The sequence below is a fragment of the Coregonus clupeaformis genome, chromosome 37 (assembly GCF_020615455.1).
Source record: "Coregonus clupeaformis isolate EN_2021a chromosome 37, ASM2061545v1, whole genome shotgun sequence".
In the NCBI taxonomy this organism is placed as follows: domain Eukaryota; kingdom Metazoa; phylum Chordata; class Actinopteri; order Salmoniformes; family Salmonidae; genus Coregonus; species Coregonus clupeaformis.
In genome coordinates this window covers 6,738,594-6,754,564 of record NC_059228.1, presented here as the reverse complement: position 1 = coordinate 6,754,564, position 15,971 = coordinate 6,738,594, and the positions used below count along the sequence as shown (strand labels likewise).

The 15,971-nt window shown below is 45.4% G+C and overlaps 1 protein-coding gene across 1 annotated transcript in view; it reads left to right on the top strand.

Annotated features, from left to right (window-relative positions):
• Window positions 1-15,971, top strand: part of LOC121553169 (sorbin and SH3 domain-containing protein 1) — an 84,221-nt gene that overhangs the window by 32,896 nt on the left and 35,354 nt on the right. The window contains exons 10-13 of the mRNA XM_045211518.1: window positions 3,827-3,862; window positions 4,876-4,972; window positions 8,190-8,304; window positions 9,751-9,834. Of these exons, the coding sequence (XP_045067453.1) occupies window positions 3,827-3,862; window positions 4,876-4,972; window positions 8,190-8,304; window positions 9,751-9,834 (332 nt within the window). The remainder of the gene's footprint in view (window positions 1-3,826; window positions 3,863-4,875; window positions 4,973-8,189; window positions 8,305-9,750; window positions 9,835-15,971) is intronic.

Genomic DNA, 15,971 nt, shown 5'->3' with positions numbered 1-15,971 from the left:
AGTGTTGCAAGCGCCATGCTCTACCAACTGAGCTACACGGGGCCAATCATGGTTGAATTACGGACCGGTGGGCCCCCATTGGTTTGTAAGTCACTCTCACTCAGATTTCATATTAACATGGCATAAGTCAAGGCAAAATGTGTAGAATTGCAGGAAATTAGCTGTAAAACTGCAAAATCTTCTCTACGCCCCATGGCAAAATATGTAGAATTGCAGGACATTCATTCTAAAACGTCATATTCTTCTCTCCACTGTCAAGAGGGGGGCCGCTAAAATGTTTTGCTCGCAAGCTGGGTGTGGCCCCCCAACAAAAATGTGCTTAGGGCCCCCAAAAGGCAGGCTCTGAATGCATGTGTAGGTAAGGATGTGGGTATGCAGACCCGCGAACCACTGCGGCCCCTCATGATGAGTTCAGATTTTTTGTGGCCCCTACCCCATTAAAGTTGCCCATCCCTGCACTAGATGGTGCTCAAGTGTTATGTATTACAACAACCAAGCATGACAGAGAGGCTTTGTATGTACTGTACAGGCAGTAGTAGATCACGCTGTGTTCCATGGACAGTATATCAACATGTTTACACTACACTAGTTTGAAACTGGTCTAGTCAGTGTAAAAACCCTCTATTTGTGTGTGCATGTGTATTCAGTTATTCTGTATTGACCCACTGAAATAATAGTTATTTAGCCGTTTGTACTATCTAACAGTTGACAGTTGTTTTTAAATCATCAATGCCATGCATGTCTAATGTCGGACTACATCACCTTGCATGTAGTTTTGGACAGTATACACTGAGTATACACTAAGTATACACTGAGTATACACTGAGTATACACTGAGTATACAAAACATTAAGAACTGCTGTTTCCATGACATAGACTGACCAGGTGAAAGCTCTGATCCCTTATTATTGTCACTTGTTAAATCCACATCAATCAGTGTAGATGAAGGGGAGACATGGATTGTGTATGTGTGCCATTCAGAGGGTGAATGGGTAAGACAAAAGATTGAAGTGCCTTTGAACGAGGTATGGTAGTAGGTGCCAGGCGCACCGGTTTGTGTCAAGAACTGCACCGCTGCTGGGTTTTTTATGCTCAACAGTTTCCTGTGTGTATTAAGAATGGGTCCACCACCCAAAGGACATCCAGCAACTTGACACAACTGTGGGAAGCATTGAAGTCAACATGGGCCAGCATCCCAACTCAATAATAGGAAGGTGTTCCTAATGTTTGGTATACTTAGTGTGTAGGTGCTGTGTACAGATGTACTTATTTTCCCTTTTGTTTCTGCTCATGTCTGCTTCCAAGCAACCTGATATGTCTGGTTATTCACTGAGTCAATCAATCAATTGATCAATAAATCGAATAGTTGACCAAAAAAAGCTTGTACGAAATGTGTACACTATTCAGAGATTTCCAAGAACAGCATTACTTATTTATAAGGATGTTAATCGATTGGACCCGTTTTTAGAAAAGTTATGCTTCTTCCAAAGTGCTTTGACTGACAACCTCTGAAAAGCACTCTATTTACAGTGTGTATGAAGAAATGTAATGCCAGAACTAATGGAATAAAGGACATACTGTACTGTGCAATTACAGAGGAGGAATAGACGCTTACTGTGCCCTTTGAAGAGCTGTACCCGGACTTATAGCCTTTTATTTGGATATATGATATACGGCTCTGGCTGTACCCTGCGTTACAGCAGAAATGTATGGAATACCAGTCAAAAGTTTGGACACACCTACTCATTGAAGGGCTTTTCTTTATATTTACTATTTTATACATTGTAGAATAATAGGGAAGACATCAAAACTATGAAATAACACATATGGAATCATGTAGTAACCCAAAAAGTGTTAAACAAATCAATATATATTTTATATTTGAGATTCTTCAAAGTAGCCACCCTTTGCCTTGATGACAGCTTTGCACACTCTTGGCATTCTCTCAAACAGCTTCACCTGGAATGCTTTTCCAACAGTCTTGAACAAGTTCCTACATATGCTGAGCACTTGTTGGCTGCTTTTCTTTCACTCTGCGGTCCAACTCATCCCAAACCATCTCAATTGGGTTGAAGTTGGGTGATTATGGAGGCCAGGTCATCTAATGCAGCACTCCATCATTCTTCTTCTTGGTCAAATAGCCCTTACACAGCCTGGAGGTGTTGGGTCATTGTCCTGTTGAAAAACAAATGATAGTCCTACTCAAATTTGGACTCATCAGACCAAAGGATAGATTTCCACCGGTCTAATGTCCATTGCTCGTGTTTCTTGGCCCAAGCAGGTCTCTTCTTCTTATGGTTGTCCTTTAGTAGTGGTTTCTTTGCAGCAATTTGACCATGAAGGCCTGATTCATGCAGTCTCCTCTGAACAGTTGATGTTGAGATGTGTCAGTGACTTGAACTCTGTGAAGCATTTATTTGGGCTGCAATTTCTGAGGCTGGTAACTCTAATGAACTTATCCTCTACAGCAGAGGTAACTCTGGGTCTTTCTTTCCTGTGGCGGTCCTCATGAGAGCCAGTTTCATCATAGCGCTTGATGGTTTTTGCGACTGCACTTGAAGAAACTTTCAAAGTTCTTGACATTTTCCGGATTGACTGACCTTCATGTCTTAAAGTAATGAAGAACTGTCGTTTCTCTTTGCTTATTTGAGCTGTTCTTGCCATAATATGGACTTGGTCTTTTACCAAATAGGGCTATCTTCTGTATACCACCCCTACCTTGTCACAACACAACTGATTGGCTCAAATGCATTAAGAAGGAAAGAAATTCCACAAATTAACTTTTGAGAAGGCACACCTGTTAATTGAAATGCATTCCAGGTGACTACCTCATGAAGCTGGTTGAGAGAATGCCAAGAGTGTGCAAAGCTGTCATCAAGGCAAAGGGTGGCTACTTTGAACAATCTCAAATATATTTTGATTGATTCCATATGTGTTATTTCATAGTTTTGATGTCTTCACTTTTATTCTACAATTGAGAAAATAGTAAAAATAAAGAAAAACCCTGGAATGAGTAGGTGTGTCCAAACCTTTGACTGGTACTGTATATGTCAGCATAATGTATTTGAATTAATGATGAATATTGATTTTCAGCCATCATGATTAGATGTTTTTAAAAACTATGGCCCCTCCTGGAAAGCTATTGTTGTAGATGTCTGATTCGAATCCAGGCTCTGTCGTAGCCGGCCACGACCGGGAGACCCATGGGGCGGCGCACAATTGGCCCAGCGTCGTCCAGGGTAGGGGAGGGAATGGCCGGCAGGGGATGTAGCTCAGTTGGTAGAGCATGGCGTTTGCAACGCCAGGGTTGTGGGTTCGTTTCCCACGGGGGGCCATTATGAAAGAAAAAAAACAATAAAAAAAATAATAATTGTATGCACTCATGTAAGTCGCTCTGGATAAGAGCGTCCGCTAAATGACGTAAAATGTAAAAATGTAGATGCATGCTATAACATGCCTTTTAGGTCTACGTATTTTTTATTTATTTTTTATTGCTATTCTTAATCTCACTTCTGTTTTAGATATCTTTGACGATACGTTAAGGTGTCAGTCTTGTACAATTGATTAATGTAGTAAACACATTCTTGACCTTGCCATTCTACAAGTTCACTGCTTGTTACATTGCTATAATAAGCAGTTCATAGTATTCTGTCATTATATATATATGTAGCACCACTATAACAAGCGAATGAACAGACAATAGATGGGGCCACCCTTGATTAACATTGCATAACATAGACTTATACAAGTGGAACTGCCAGTGGAGCAGGCTAGTAAGTACATGTTTATAGTGTATTTATAATAATGATTTTTCTCTCTCTTACAGATGATGGTCACTCCGCCTATGGTTATGTGGAAGATGGTGCGTTTTGTCATCCTCTTAGATTCAGAAATTAATAATAATAATCATTTATTTTACTTGTGTAGCGCTTTTTATTTCTGAAAATAATTTCAAAGGGCATTAAAAAGCAAAAAACAACAACAAATTTAAATTGAGATGGTAGAGACTGAGATTGAATGTCTCTAATTTTGGATGAAAGGCTGGGAGTTGAGGCAGTTTGGATAGGATATTCTATTATATATATATATATATATACATTACTAGTCAAAAGTTTGGACACACCTACTCATTCAAGGGTTTTTCTTTATTTTCACTATTTTCTACATTGTAGAATAATAGTAGAGACATCAAAACTATGAAATAACACATATGGAATCATGTAGTAACCAAAAAAGTATTTGAGATTCTTCAAAATAGCCACCCCTTGCCTTGATGACAGCTTTGCACACTCTTGGCATTCTCTCAACCAGTTTCACCTGGAATGCTTTTCCAACAATCTTGAATGAGTTCCCACATAGTCTGAGCACTTGTTGCCTGCTTTTCCTTCACTCTGCGGTCCAACTCATCCCAAACCATCTTAATTGGGTTGAGGTCAGGTGATTCTAGGTGACTACCTCATGAAGCTGGTTGAGAGAATGCCAAGAGTGTGCAAAGCTGTCATCAAGGCAAAGGGTGGCTATTTGAAGAATCTCAAATATGAAATATATTTTGATTTGTTTAACACTTTTTTGGTTAATACATGATTCCATATGTGTTATTTCATAGTTTTGATGTCTTCACTATTATTCTACAATGTAGAAAATAGTAAAAATAAAGGAAAACCCTGGAATGAGTAGGTGTGTCCAAACGTTTGACTTTGTACTGTATATAGTAGAATATCTATAATGTGATCTCAATAGCATGGTCTTTGTGAGGACAAGCCCCTACTCGGACACTTTAGACCTTGAGAAAGATTTCCGTTTATTTCAGTTTAAGCTAAACATTACAAGCCGCTTTCATAGCAGAGTCTGTTGTTCTTTTGTGTTTATTTTCAGTCAAAGGGGTCCCACGGTCAAAAAGTGCTGCTGAAGTTGACCGTAGGTCGTCTATGCCTGTGCCAACACGGTCCTCTTCCCTCAAACCTGCCAAAAGGTAAGTCCTTTTCTATTGCCGTTTCTTTTTAATATGGAGAGTAGTATAGCGTGTCCTCGAAGACCTCTTAACCCAATCTCATTATAAATGAATTGCATTTTTGGTTGCACTTTTAGATGTGGGACTGTAATGAGATACAATAAAAGGTATACGATTATATTCATTTTAGTCAACATGTTTGGTGTGATACTGAATATTTAATCACGGAAAATGTAACCTACACACTTGAATACACACTTGTCATGGATTCAAGAATTCTACTTTTCTGGTTATATTTGATGTTTTTCCAGGAATCAGAAGGGCATCTACAGTAGATGAGTACCAAGCAGTAGGAACAGTACTTTGTTCCTCACCTCTGACATTGACTCATGGGAACCTCATGGTTACCTTGTCCCCAGTTAGGTCCTCTCTAACCTCTACTACCTCCTGTCCTTGTTGTCACACTAGATGTGATTAGACACCCTCCTCGCACCTCCCCTTAAATGTTAGTGCTGACAAAGAAAATCCACTCTCTAAGGCAGGGATCATCAACTAGATTCAGCCGCGGGCCGATTATTTTCTTCAGCGGATGGTCAGGTGGCCGGAACATAATTACAAATAATTTGTAGAGTGCAATTGAACACAAGAAGCCAAACATATATAATATTTGACTAAAACATAATCATTTCAAAACTTGTTTTCATTTGTATAAGATCACATATATGTCTCTATTATGCGTGGTAATACTTTGGAACAGATTTCCAAAATTAAAATCACTTGGAGCTGATTTCCTGGTGTTTTAAATATATATATTGTTTCCCACGGGGGGCTAGTATGAAAATGTATGCACTCACTAACTGTAAGTCGCTCTGGATAAGAGCATCTGCTAAATGACTAAAATGTAAATGTAAATATATATATATTTTGCTCAGAAAACTTGTGGGGCCAAAATTAAATCACCCGCGGGTCAAATTAGGGAACCCTGCATTAAGGCATGTGGAGGAATGAGTGATGGAGTGAAGAAGGAAGACAGGTGATAGAGGATAAACTGTTGCTCACGGAGGCTGCAGATGGTGTGCCTGGTTGGCTCGAGCCCTTTCCTTGGTGTATACAGTGCATTCGAAAAGTATTCAGACCCCTTGACTTTTTCCACATTTTGTTACGTTACAGCCTTATTTTAACATGGATTAAATTGTTTTTTCCCCTCATCAATCTACACACAATACCCCATAATGACAAAGCAAAAACTGGTTTTAGAAATTTTTGCAAATGTATAAAACCCCCCCGGAAATATTACATTTACATAAGTATTCAGACCCTTTACTCAGTACTTTGTGTGATGCACCTTTGGCAGCGATTACAGCCTTGAGTCTAATTGAATATGACACTACAAGCTTGGCACACCTGTATTTGGGGCGTTTCTCCCATTCTTCTCTGCAGATCCTCTCAAGCTCTGTCAGGTTGGATGGGGAGCGTCCCTGCACAGCTATTTTCAGGTCTCTCCAGAGATGTTCGATCGGGTTCAAGTCCGTGCTCTAGCTGGGCCACTCAAGGACATTCAGAGACTTGTCCCGAAGCCACTCCTGCATTGTCTTGGCTGTGTGCTTAGGGTCGTTGTCCTGTTGAAAGGTGAACCTTCGCCTCAGTCTGAGGTCCTGAGCGCTCTGGAGCAGGTTTTCATCAAGGATCTCTCTGACTTAGCTCCTTTCATCTTTGCCTCGATCCTGACTAGTTTCCCAGTCCCTGCCGCTAAAAACATCCCCACTGCATGATGCTGCCACCACCATGCTTCACCGTAGGAATGGTGCCAGGTTTCCTCCAGATGTGATGCTTGGCATTCAGGCCAAAGAGTTTAATCCTGGTTTCATCAGACCAGAGACTCTTGTTTCTCATGGTCTGAGTCCTTTAGGTGCCTTTTGGCAAACTCCAAGCGGGCTGTCATGTGCCTTTTACTTAGGAGTTGCTTCGTCTGCCCACTCTACCATAAAGGCCTGATTGGTGGAGTGCTGCAGAGATGGTTATCCTTCTGGAAGGTTCTTCCATCTCCACAGAGGAACTCTGGAGCTCTGTCAGAGTGACCATCGGGTTCTTGGTCACCTCCCTGACCAAGGCCCTTCTCCCCCGATTGCTCAGTTTGGCCGGGCGGCCAACTCTACGAAGAGTCTTGGTGGTTCCAAACTTCTTCCATTTAAGAATGATGGAGGCCACTGTGCTCCTGAGATATTCACTTAGTAGAAACAATTTGAATATCAAAAAATTATCATTAATAATTACACACACTTATTTTAAAGTGTCCATCAACTGTGCTAATTTTGATGGCAGCCATTTCTTTTTAAGAACCAGGAAGATAAAGTTGTCCCTCTCAAAGAGACAACAGGACTTAATACAGTGGCTTGTATGGCCTCAGAGATACGGACCAAGAACTGATGTCCACTAGAGAGGACAAACATTTATTGCTGGGTCTCAGGGGGATAGAAAGCATTTGTTTCCGTAAAGTATTTAATGCAACACTAGGCCCAGTTGTTTTAATCTGAAACACAACCAAAACAAACAGCAAATGCATCCACCATGTTTGTAGAGTCACAAGCGTGATGTAATCATTGCAAGCTAGGGTTATGGGACCAAATACTAAACGTTTGACTACTTTAACACGCATATAAGTGAATTTCTCCCAATACTTTTGGTCCGCTAAATTGGGGGAACTATGTACAAAAAGTGCTGTAATTTCTAAACGGTTCACCCGATATGGATGAAAATACCCTCAAATTAAAGCTGACAATCTGCACTTTAATCTCATAGTCACTGTATAATTTCAAATCTAGAGTGCAGAGCCAAAACCTACAACAAAATTGTCACTGTCCCAATACTTTTGGATCTCACTGTATATTCTGAAGCAGATGACATTGACCACACCTTGTGGTCTATTCTCTCATGAAATGCAGCTAGGGTCTTTGGTTCAATCTAGTTAGCTAGCATGATTTGATTCATGCCTTGACATGACCGTACATTTTATTCTTTATTAAATCATCTCATAAAACAGCTTTGATCGAGCGCGAGAGAGAGAAAGAGCGACAGGGAGAGTAAAAGAGATGGAGAGTGGGAGGGGCACGAGCTTTACTGTATGGGAAAACGCTGTTGATGATGGAGCTGTAACCCAAAAAACTAGCCCCAGCCAGTTGCCATGGAGACTGCTTGACTTAATAGGGATCTGCTCGCTTTCCTACCCTCCCCCCTGCAGGAACGACTGGGAGCCCCCTGACAAAAAGGTGGACACCAGGAAGTACCGTGCCGAGCCCAAGAGCATCTTCGAGTACGAGCCGGGAAAATCGTCGGTGCTGAAACTGGAGAGAAAGGTACGACAGCCATGCTTCCAGTGCCATGCCTGTGTTTCTGTGTTTGCCTCTGCAGTCTCTATTATACGCATGTTGTGTAAGCTGTTTCCCTCTTAGAGCTTAGGTGGATGCTTCACTAACTAGGGCAGCTCTAGTAGACTGAATTGCCATGTGTACAATATTCCTAAAGGAGGATACTATTACAATGACAGATGACCTAGTTGGCGGTGTGGAGGTATCACTTACAAGCCATGGCCATTGTCTTGCAGTGTTTCAACAGCAAAAATTGGCTTGAATCTGCTTGGAAAATAGTCTGACACAGGACACAGTTTATGGACAAAAAATGCTATGAATACCGATAGATCAATGTCCCAATATAGTGTATGCCACCCGGGTTCAACTGAAAGGTTGAATCTGCGGGGCATTAAAGGCCCACTGTGATATTTACAGTCAATTTTTTCGATGACATACACCCATTGATTCTTAAACAGTATCACTTATTAATGCCTCATGAGATTCATTAACGAGTGGGCCTTTAAACAAATGCTGCATATGGGTTTTAGCTGACAGTTGGTTTAGCTGACAGCCTCTTTGTGTGGCTCATACAGAAGAGAATAGAGATGCTTCTCTACTGTATAATAGTTATTTGATTATATCATAATGTAATCATTGTTTGTCTGGAGCTCAATTAGGGTGAGCTATTATGGGTTAGGACCCATCCCAGTGGCACCACATACTGAACAGTAGAGATCAAGGCCTTGTTACTGCTGTCCACCATTGTCAGACAGATACAGTATGTGATGTGACAATGTATTTAATTACAGGACACAGTCTGTGGTTCTGTGTCAGGTTCCCGGCAGCATTAGTCTCTTATTTTAATCTAGCCTATTATATCTGTTGTTCTGTGAATTATGGTCTTCCTTATTGCCATTGTGGCTCATTGATTGAAATATACTATACATAAACATGTTAGGAAATATATTCACATTCAAATAAGTAGAAGAATAAGATTTCACAAGTAGGAATACAAGCATAAGAAGCAGATGGGACCTATGAAAGCACACTTGCTTATCTTCTCTTATACATGTGCACAGAGTGCACTCTGCAGTTGAGTACGATTCAGATGACTGCTTTATGTTATTTGTTGATGTCACATGTAATATGTGTTCTATGTCTTTATACATTTGAGAACGAATCCGACATCTGTCTGAGATCCAAATTTCCGGGAATGTCCATTTGTTTTTTCGCCTTGGATAACTCACCTGTCATAAAGACAAATCTTCAGGAATTCCTTTGTATTAGGAAATGTTTTGTTTAGAAATTCAGCATGTCGGGAATGTGGGAATGTTGTCTGGATCATATCAAGAATGTGTCATAGCCTCATTGCCTGTGTCTGTAAATTCTGTGCTGTCTGAACTGTCTTCTCTTTGTCTTTCTCCTCCTTTCCTTGTTGCCATGCCGCTGTAGACTCAGCACATTAGTCCAGAAGATGTAGATTTAGAGAATGAGCCTTGGTATAGATTCTTTTCAGAGATGGAGTTTGATAAAGCGGTAAGTGGTCGCTGTCTTAAAGTGACAGTGTATTTAAACAATGCATGTGGTAATAACATCCATGTTTAAATGCCTAATCAAACTACTGACCAAAAATATAAAAGCAACATGCAACAATTTCAACGATTTTACTGAGTTACAGTTCATATATAAGGAAATCAGTCAATTGAAATAAATAAATTAGGACCTAATCTATGGATTTCACATGACTGGGCAGGGGCGCAGCCATTGGTGGTCCTGGGAGGGCATAGGCCCACCCACTGGGGAGCCAGGCCCACCCACTGAGGAGCCAGGCCCAGCCAATCAGAATTAGTTTTTCCCCACAAAAGGGCTTTATTACGGACATAAATGCTCCTCAGTTTCATCAGCTGTCTGGGTGGCTGGTCTCAGATGATCCCATAGGTGAAGAAGCCAGATGTGGAGGTCCTGGGCTGGCATGGTTACACGTGGTCTGCGGTTGGACGTACTGTCAAATTCTCTAAAACGACGTTGGAGGCGGCTTATGGTATAGAAAGTATCTGGCAACAGCTCTGGTGGACATTCCTGTAGTCAGCATGCCAATTGCACACTCCCTCAAAACTTGAGACATCTGTGGCATTGTGTTGTGTGACATAACTGCACATTTTAGATTGGACTTTTATTGTCCCCAGCACAAGATGCACCTGTGTAATGATCATACTGTTTAATCAGCTTCTTAATATTCCACACCTGTCAGGTTGATGGATTATCTTGGCAAAGGAGAAATGCTCACCAACTAAGAGACCCCAGAAGACCCCAGAAATCTACCGTATGCACAAAAAGCGTATTCCTCTACAATTTTGTGCACAAATCTGTTTACATCCCTGTAAACAGATTTGTGCACAAAATTGTAGAGGAATACGCTTTTTGTGCATACGGTAGATTTCTGGGGTCTCTTATTTCAGCTCATGAAACATGGGACCAACAGTTGACATGTTGCGTTTATATTTTTGTTCAGTATATGTCTGTCTGTAAGGACTACTCCAACAACTTTACCTCACATCTGCAAACCTTTACTGAATATAAACAAGCTATTATCCCCTCCTAAAAGTCTTGCAATGGGGCCGTACCTTGTGTAATTGGAGCTACAGCTCTATAGGTACTCAGTTAGCTCTAGATCTAGCTCTATCATTGTATACTGTATACAACACATTTTTACGTTTTTCTTTCTACTATCAGTCGGGAGTGTGAAAGACAAATGGGTCTGTGGCAAAGCAATGCAGTTAATGGTTATTTTGTTATTTGCAATGCCCATGCCATTGCTATCATTGCTTGTCATTTTATTTTGCACGTTTTATATACGTTCTGGAACAACTCCATCTTTTGACTTCAGTAACACCTGAAAGTGTGCTGTCTTTTTTTAAATGTTGTTCTACTTTCATGCTGTAAATCTTGGCACCTGCTCTTCATCTGTGAGGCTTGCTGAGTTTGGATTGTAATTTAGCTATATCGACTATGTTGGCAGCTGAACATTGTATGACGACCTACAGTTGTCACGATTCAGACAGACGACCAGAGGACCACAATTGCGTCACACCAGAAAGTTTATTAAACTTAAGGGAAAAGGGAAGTAGGGAGTGAATGAAGGCTCCAGGGTAACAGGGATCCCGTCCAATGCGCTGGGTCTGTGCCCCCCAGTGGCAGCGATGCGTCCTATGAAGCCGGTGGTGGGTGGTCCAGAAGTCCTGGGGGGAGACACAGACACAACAGGGCGGAATGAAACCAGGCAGCAGTACAGTTCAAGGGAATCCAAAATACGTAGTAGCAAGGCAGAAGGCTGGTCAGAGTTACCGGGATTGAAGAGTAGTCAGGAGTCGTAATGGCAGAAGCAGGTCTGGATCTCCTAAGGCAGAAGAGTATCCAATAAACAGGCAGGTCCGGGGTCACAAAACCAGGGTGAGCCAGAAGCGCGAGCAAACAGGTTCCGGGTGTGAGCTTTGCAGACGATCTGACACCGGAGAGCTGAAAGACAGGGCCTTAAATACTGGGAGAGGTTAGTGGGTAATGCAGCGCAGCTGGCAGAGTAATTAGAGCCGAGCAGAGCAGGGACAGGTGGAGCTAGTTAGGCTGAGTAGAGAGAGGGAGGTGAGCAGAGTGGAAGATAGTGGAAACCAATTAAGGTGGTAACCCGGTGGAGTGAGAGGGCTCATGACAGAACCCCCCAGGGACGGCCCCAGAAGTCCCAAGAGCAACACCACGCCGGGCGGGAGGAGGGGAGCCGGAGGAGGGCTAGAACTCCTCCGAACGGTCCCAGTGAACGTCCTCATCCTCGGAGGAAGCCGGAGGGCCGTGGTCGGGAGATGGGACAGGTCCCGAGACAGGATCAGGCACAGGACAGGAAGCCGAGCGGGCCGGACGGTTAGGGACCCCTCTGGGGCGGCCCCTACGGATTGCAGGTTGATCAGGATGCCGTTGGTGGAAAGCGGTGATGAGAGTCCTATCCACAATCCGACTAGCTGGCACCCAGGTCCTTTCCTCAGGTCCATAGCCCTCCCAGTCAATGAGGTACTGGAGACCCCTACCCCTCCGTCTGGACCGAAGCAGGCGGCGGACGGTGTAAACCAGACCACCATCGACGAGCCGTGGAGGAGGAGGACCAGGCGCAGCAGGGACCAGCGGACTCTCATGGATGGGCTTAATCTTAGACACATGGAAAGTGGGGTGCACCCTCAGGGAATTAGGCAGTTGGAGCCGGACAGCAGTTGGGCTAATCACTCTTATGATAGGGAATGGGCCAATGAACCGAGGTGCCAGCTTCTGCGACTCCACCCTGAGTGGCAGGTTCTTCGATGACAACCACACCCTTTGACCAACATGGTAGGTGGGAGCAGGAATTCTCCGACGGTTGGCCCCGGTAGTGTAGCTGGCAACGGACCTGAGGAGTGTGGCTCGGGCTTGTGACCAGGTGCGGCGACATCGACGGGCAAAAGCAAGTGCAGATGGGCAAGTAACCTCCTCCTCCTGGCTGGCAAATAGAGGAGGCTGGTATCCATAAACACATTGGAAAGGGGACATACCGATGGCAGAGCAGGTCAGAGAATTGTGTGCGTACTCCACCCATGTCAATTGCTGCGACCAGGAGTGGGGGTTGCGTGAAGTCATGCATCGCAGTGCCTTCTCGAGCTCCTGATTAGCCCGCTCTGACTGCCCATTGGATTGGGGATGGAATCCGGAAGTCAGACTGACTGTGGCTCCCAGCAGGTGACAGAACTCCTTCCAAAAAGCGGAGGAGAATTGTGGACCACGGTCAGAAACAACATCCCTTGGCAGTCCGTGGATCCGGAAGACGTGTTCCAGGACCACCTGGGCGGTCTCCTTGGCGGTTGGGAGCTTGGGGAGGGAATGAAGTGTGCCATCTTGCTGAAACGGTCAACGATGGTGAGAATGACGGTCATGCCACTTGAAGGGGGCAGCCCCGTGACAAAGTCAAGGGCGATGTGAGACCAGGGACGTCTGGGCACAGGCAGGGGCTGCAGCAATCCGGCTGGGGGCTGGCAGGACGACTTGTGTTGGTTGCAGATGGGGCAGGCTTGGACCAATTCCCGTACATCCTTCCTCAGAGAGGGCCACCAGAACCTCTGGGCGAGCAGGTTGTAAGTGCGGGTGGAGCCAGGGTGACAAGCTAGGCGGGAGTCATGTCCCCACTGAATGACCTGGGACCTCAGGTCTTCGGGGGACAAAAAGGCGGTCAGCTGGGCAAGTGCTGGGACCTGGCTGGTTACGGAGAGCCTCCAGCACCTGTTCCTCAACAGCCCAGGTCAGAGCTGCAACGATGCAGGGACTTGGCAGAATCGACACAGGGTCCTTGGAGGGGGTGTCATCCTTCTGGAATTGACGGGAGAGGGCGTCTGGCTTGGTGTTGCGTGATCCAGGCCGGTATGACAGAGTGAAATTAAACCTGGTGAAGAACAGGGCCCAGCGGGACTGCCTGGAGTTCAACCGTTTGGCCGTGCGGATGTACTCCAAGTTCTTATGATCGGTCCAAACGAAAATGGAATGGTGGACCCCTCCAGCCAGTGACGCCACTCCTCCAAGGCAAGCTTCACAGCCAGCAGCTCCCGGTTCCCTATGTCGTAATTGCACTCAGAGGGGGACAACCGACGTGAGAAAAAGGCACAGGGATGGAGCTTCCTATCCTCCGCAGCCCACTGAGAAATCACAGCACCAACTCCCACATCCGAGGCGTCCACCTCCACAATGAATTGCCGGTCCACATCAGGCATCTGGAGGATGGGAGCGGAGGTGAACCTCACCTTGAGGGTACTGAAGGCTTTGTCGGCTGCTGGGGTCCAGGTGAAGGGTTGCTTGGTGCTGGTTAGAGCAGTGAGAGGGGCAGCAACGGTACTGTAGTTCCGGATAAACTTCCTATAGAAGTTAGCAAACCCCAGAAACTGTTGCAGCTTCTTTCTGTTCTCCGGAACTGGCCACGAAGTGACTGCTGATACTTTGGCAGGATCCATCTGGATACTTCCTTCTGCCACTATGTACCCCAGGAAGGCCACTGTCTTGACGTGAAACTCACATTTCTCTGCCTTGGCGTAGGGGGAATTCTCCAGAAGACGATGAAGGACTTGCTGGACATGGCGGGTGTGTTCAGACAGGTTTCTGGAGTAAATTAAGATGTCATCCAGGTAAACGAAGACAAACTTGTTTAACATGTCCCGCAGTACATCATTCACTAGAGCCTGGAACACAGCAGGAGCATTGGTGAGGCCAAAAGGCATAACCAGATACTCGTAGTGGCCTGTTGGTGTATTGAATGCGGTCTTCCATTCATCTCCCTCCCGGATCCGCACTAGGTGGTAAGCGTTTCTGAGATCCAACTTGGTAAAAACAGTGGCTCCCTGGAGCAACTCAAAAGCAGAGGTGAGCAGAGGCAGAGGGTAACGGTTTTTCACTGTGATGTCGTTGAGTCCCCTGTAGTCGATGCAGGGGCGAAGAGATCCGTCCTTCTTCCCCACAAAGAAGAAGCCAGCACCAGCAGGAGATGAAGATGAACGGATTAATCCTGCGGACAGAGAGCCATTGATGTAGTCCTCCATGGACTTTCTTTCAGGAGCAGACAACGAATAAAGACGACCCCTTGGAGGAGCTGTTCCAGGGAGGAGGTCGATGGCACAGTCGTGACGGTCGGTGAGGGGGCAGAGATGTGGCTCTTGCTTTGTTAAACACCTCTCTGAGACCATGGTAGCATTCTGGGACATTGGAGAGGTCCGGAGCGGAGTTAGTAGGTACTGGCCGAGGGGTAGTGCGGCAGCAAGCAGGCAGGTTCGGTGGCAGTCCTCTCCCCACTCCCTGATCACCCCGGTCACCCAGTCGAGCTGAGGGTTGTGCCGGGCGGAGCCATGGGTAACCCAGGATGAGGGGTTGGCCTGGAGAGGGGAGCAGGTGAAACTGGATAGTTTCTTGATGGTTTCCGGACAGACCCATCGAGACCGGGGCCGTGACATGAGTGACCGATCCGAGTAAGTGTCCGTCCAGTGCCCGGGCAGGAATAGGAGGTGTCAAACGGAGGTTCTCCAGTCCCAGTTGGCGTGCCAGCTTGACGTCCATTATGTTGGCTTCGGCGCCAGAATCCACCAGAGCAGCCAGGGTGTGAGTTGAGTCAGAGAGGCGGAGGTGAACTTGCAGCAGGGGTTTGCGGTCGGAGGACTGGATGGTCATTGAACTCGACCGGACTCCCCCTACGCCCGGTGAGCTTCGGCCCTTTAAAGGGCAGGTTACCACACGATGTCCATCACCTCCACAATAGAGGCAGAGGTTTGAGGTGAAGCGGCGCTGGCGCTCTGCAGGAGTGAGGGAGGCTCGCCCAATCTCCATAGGCTCAGACTGATCAAGCTGACCTGGGTGAGTGGCAGTAGATGACAGGAGCCCAGTCGGATCTCTCCGAATGCCGGTAGTAGGTGGACCTTGGCGCCCCCTCTCACGAACGACGGGTCTGTATCCTTCTGTCGATCCTGACAGTCAGTGCGATGGCTTCATCAAGAGTGGAAGGCAGTTCATGGGAGACCAACTCGTCCTTGATATAGTCAGCCAAACTATGGAAGAACGCGTCCACCAACGGTGGTGTGTTCCAAGAACTTCGTCTAGCCAGGGTTCGGAAGTCGATGGAATGGTCT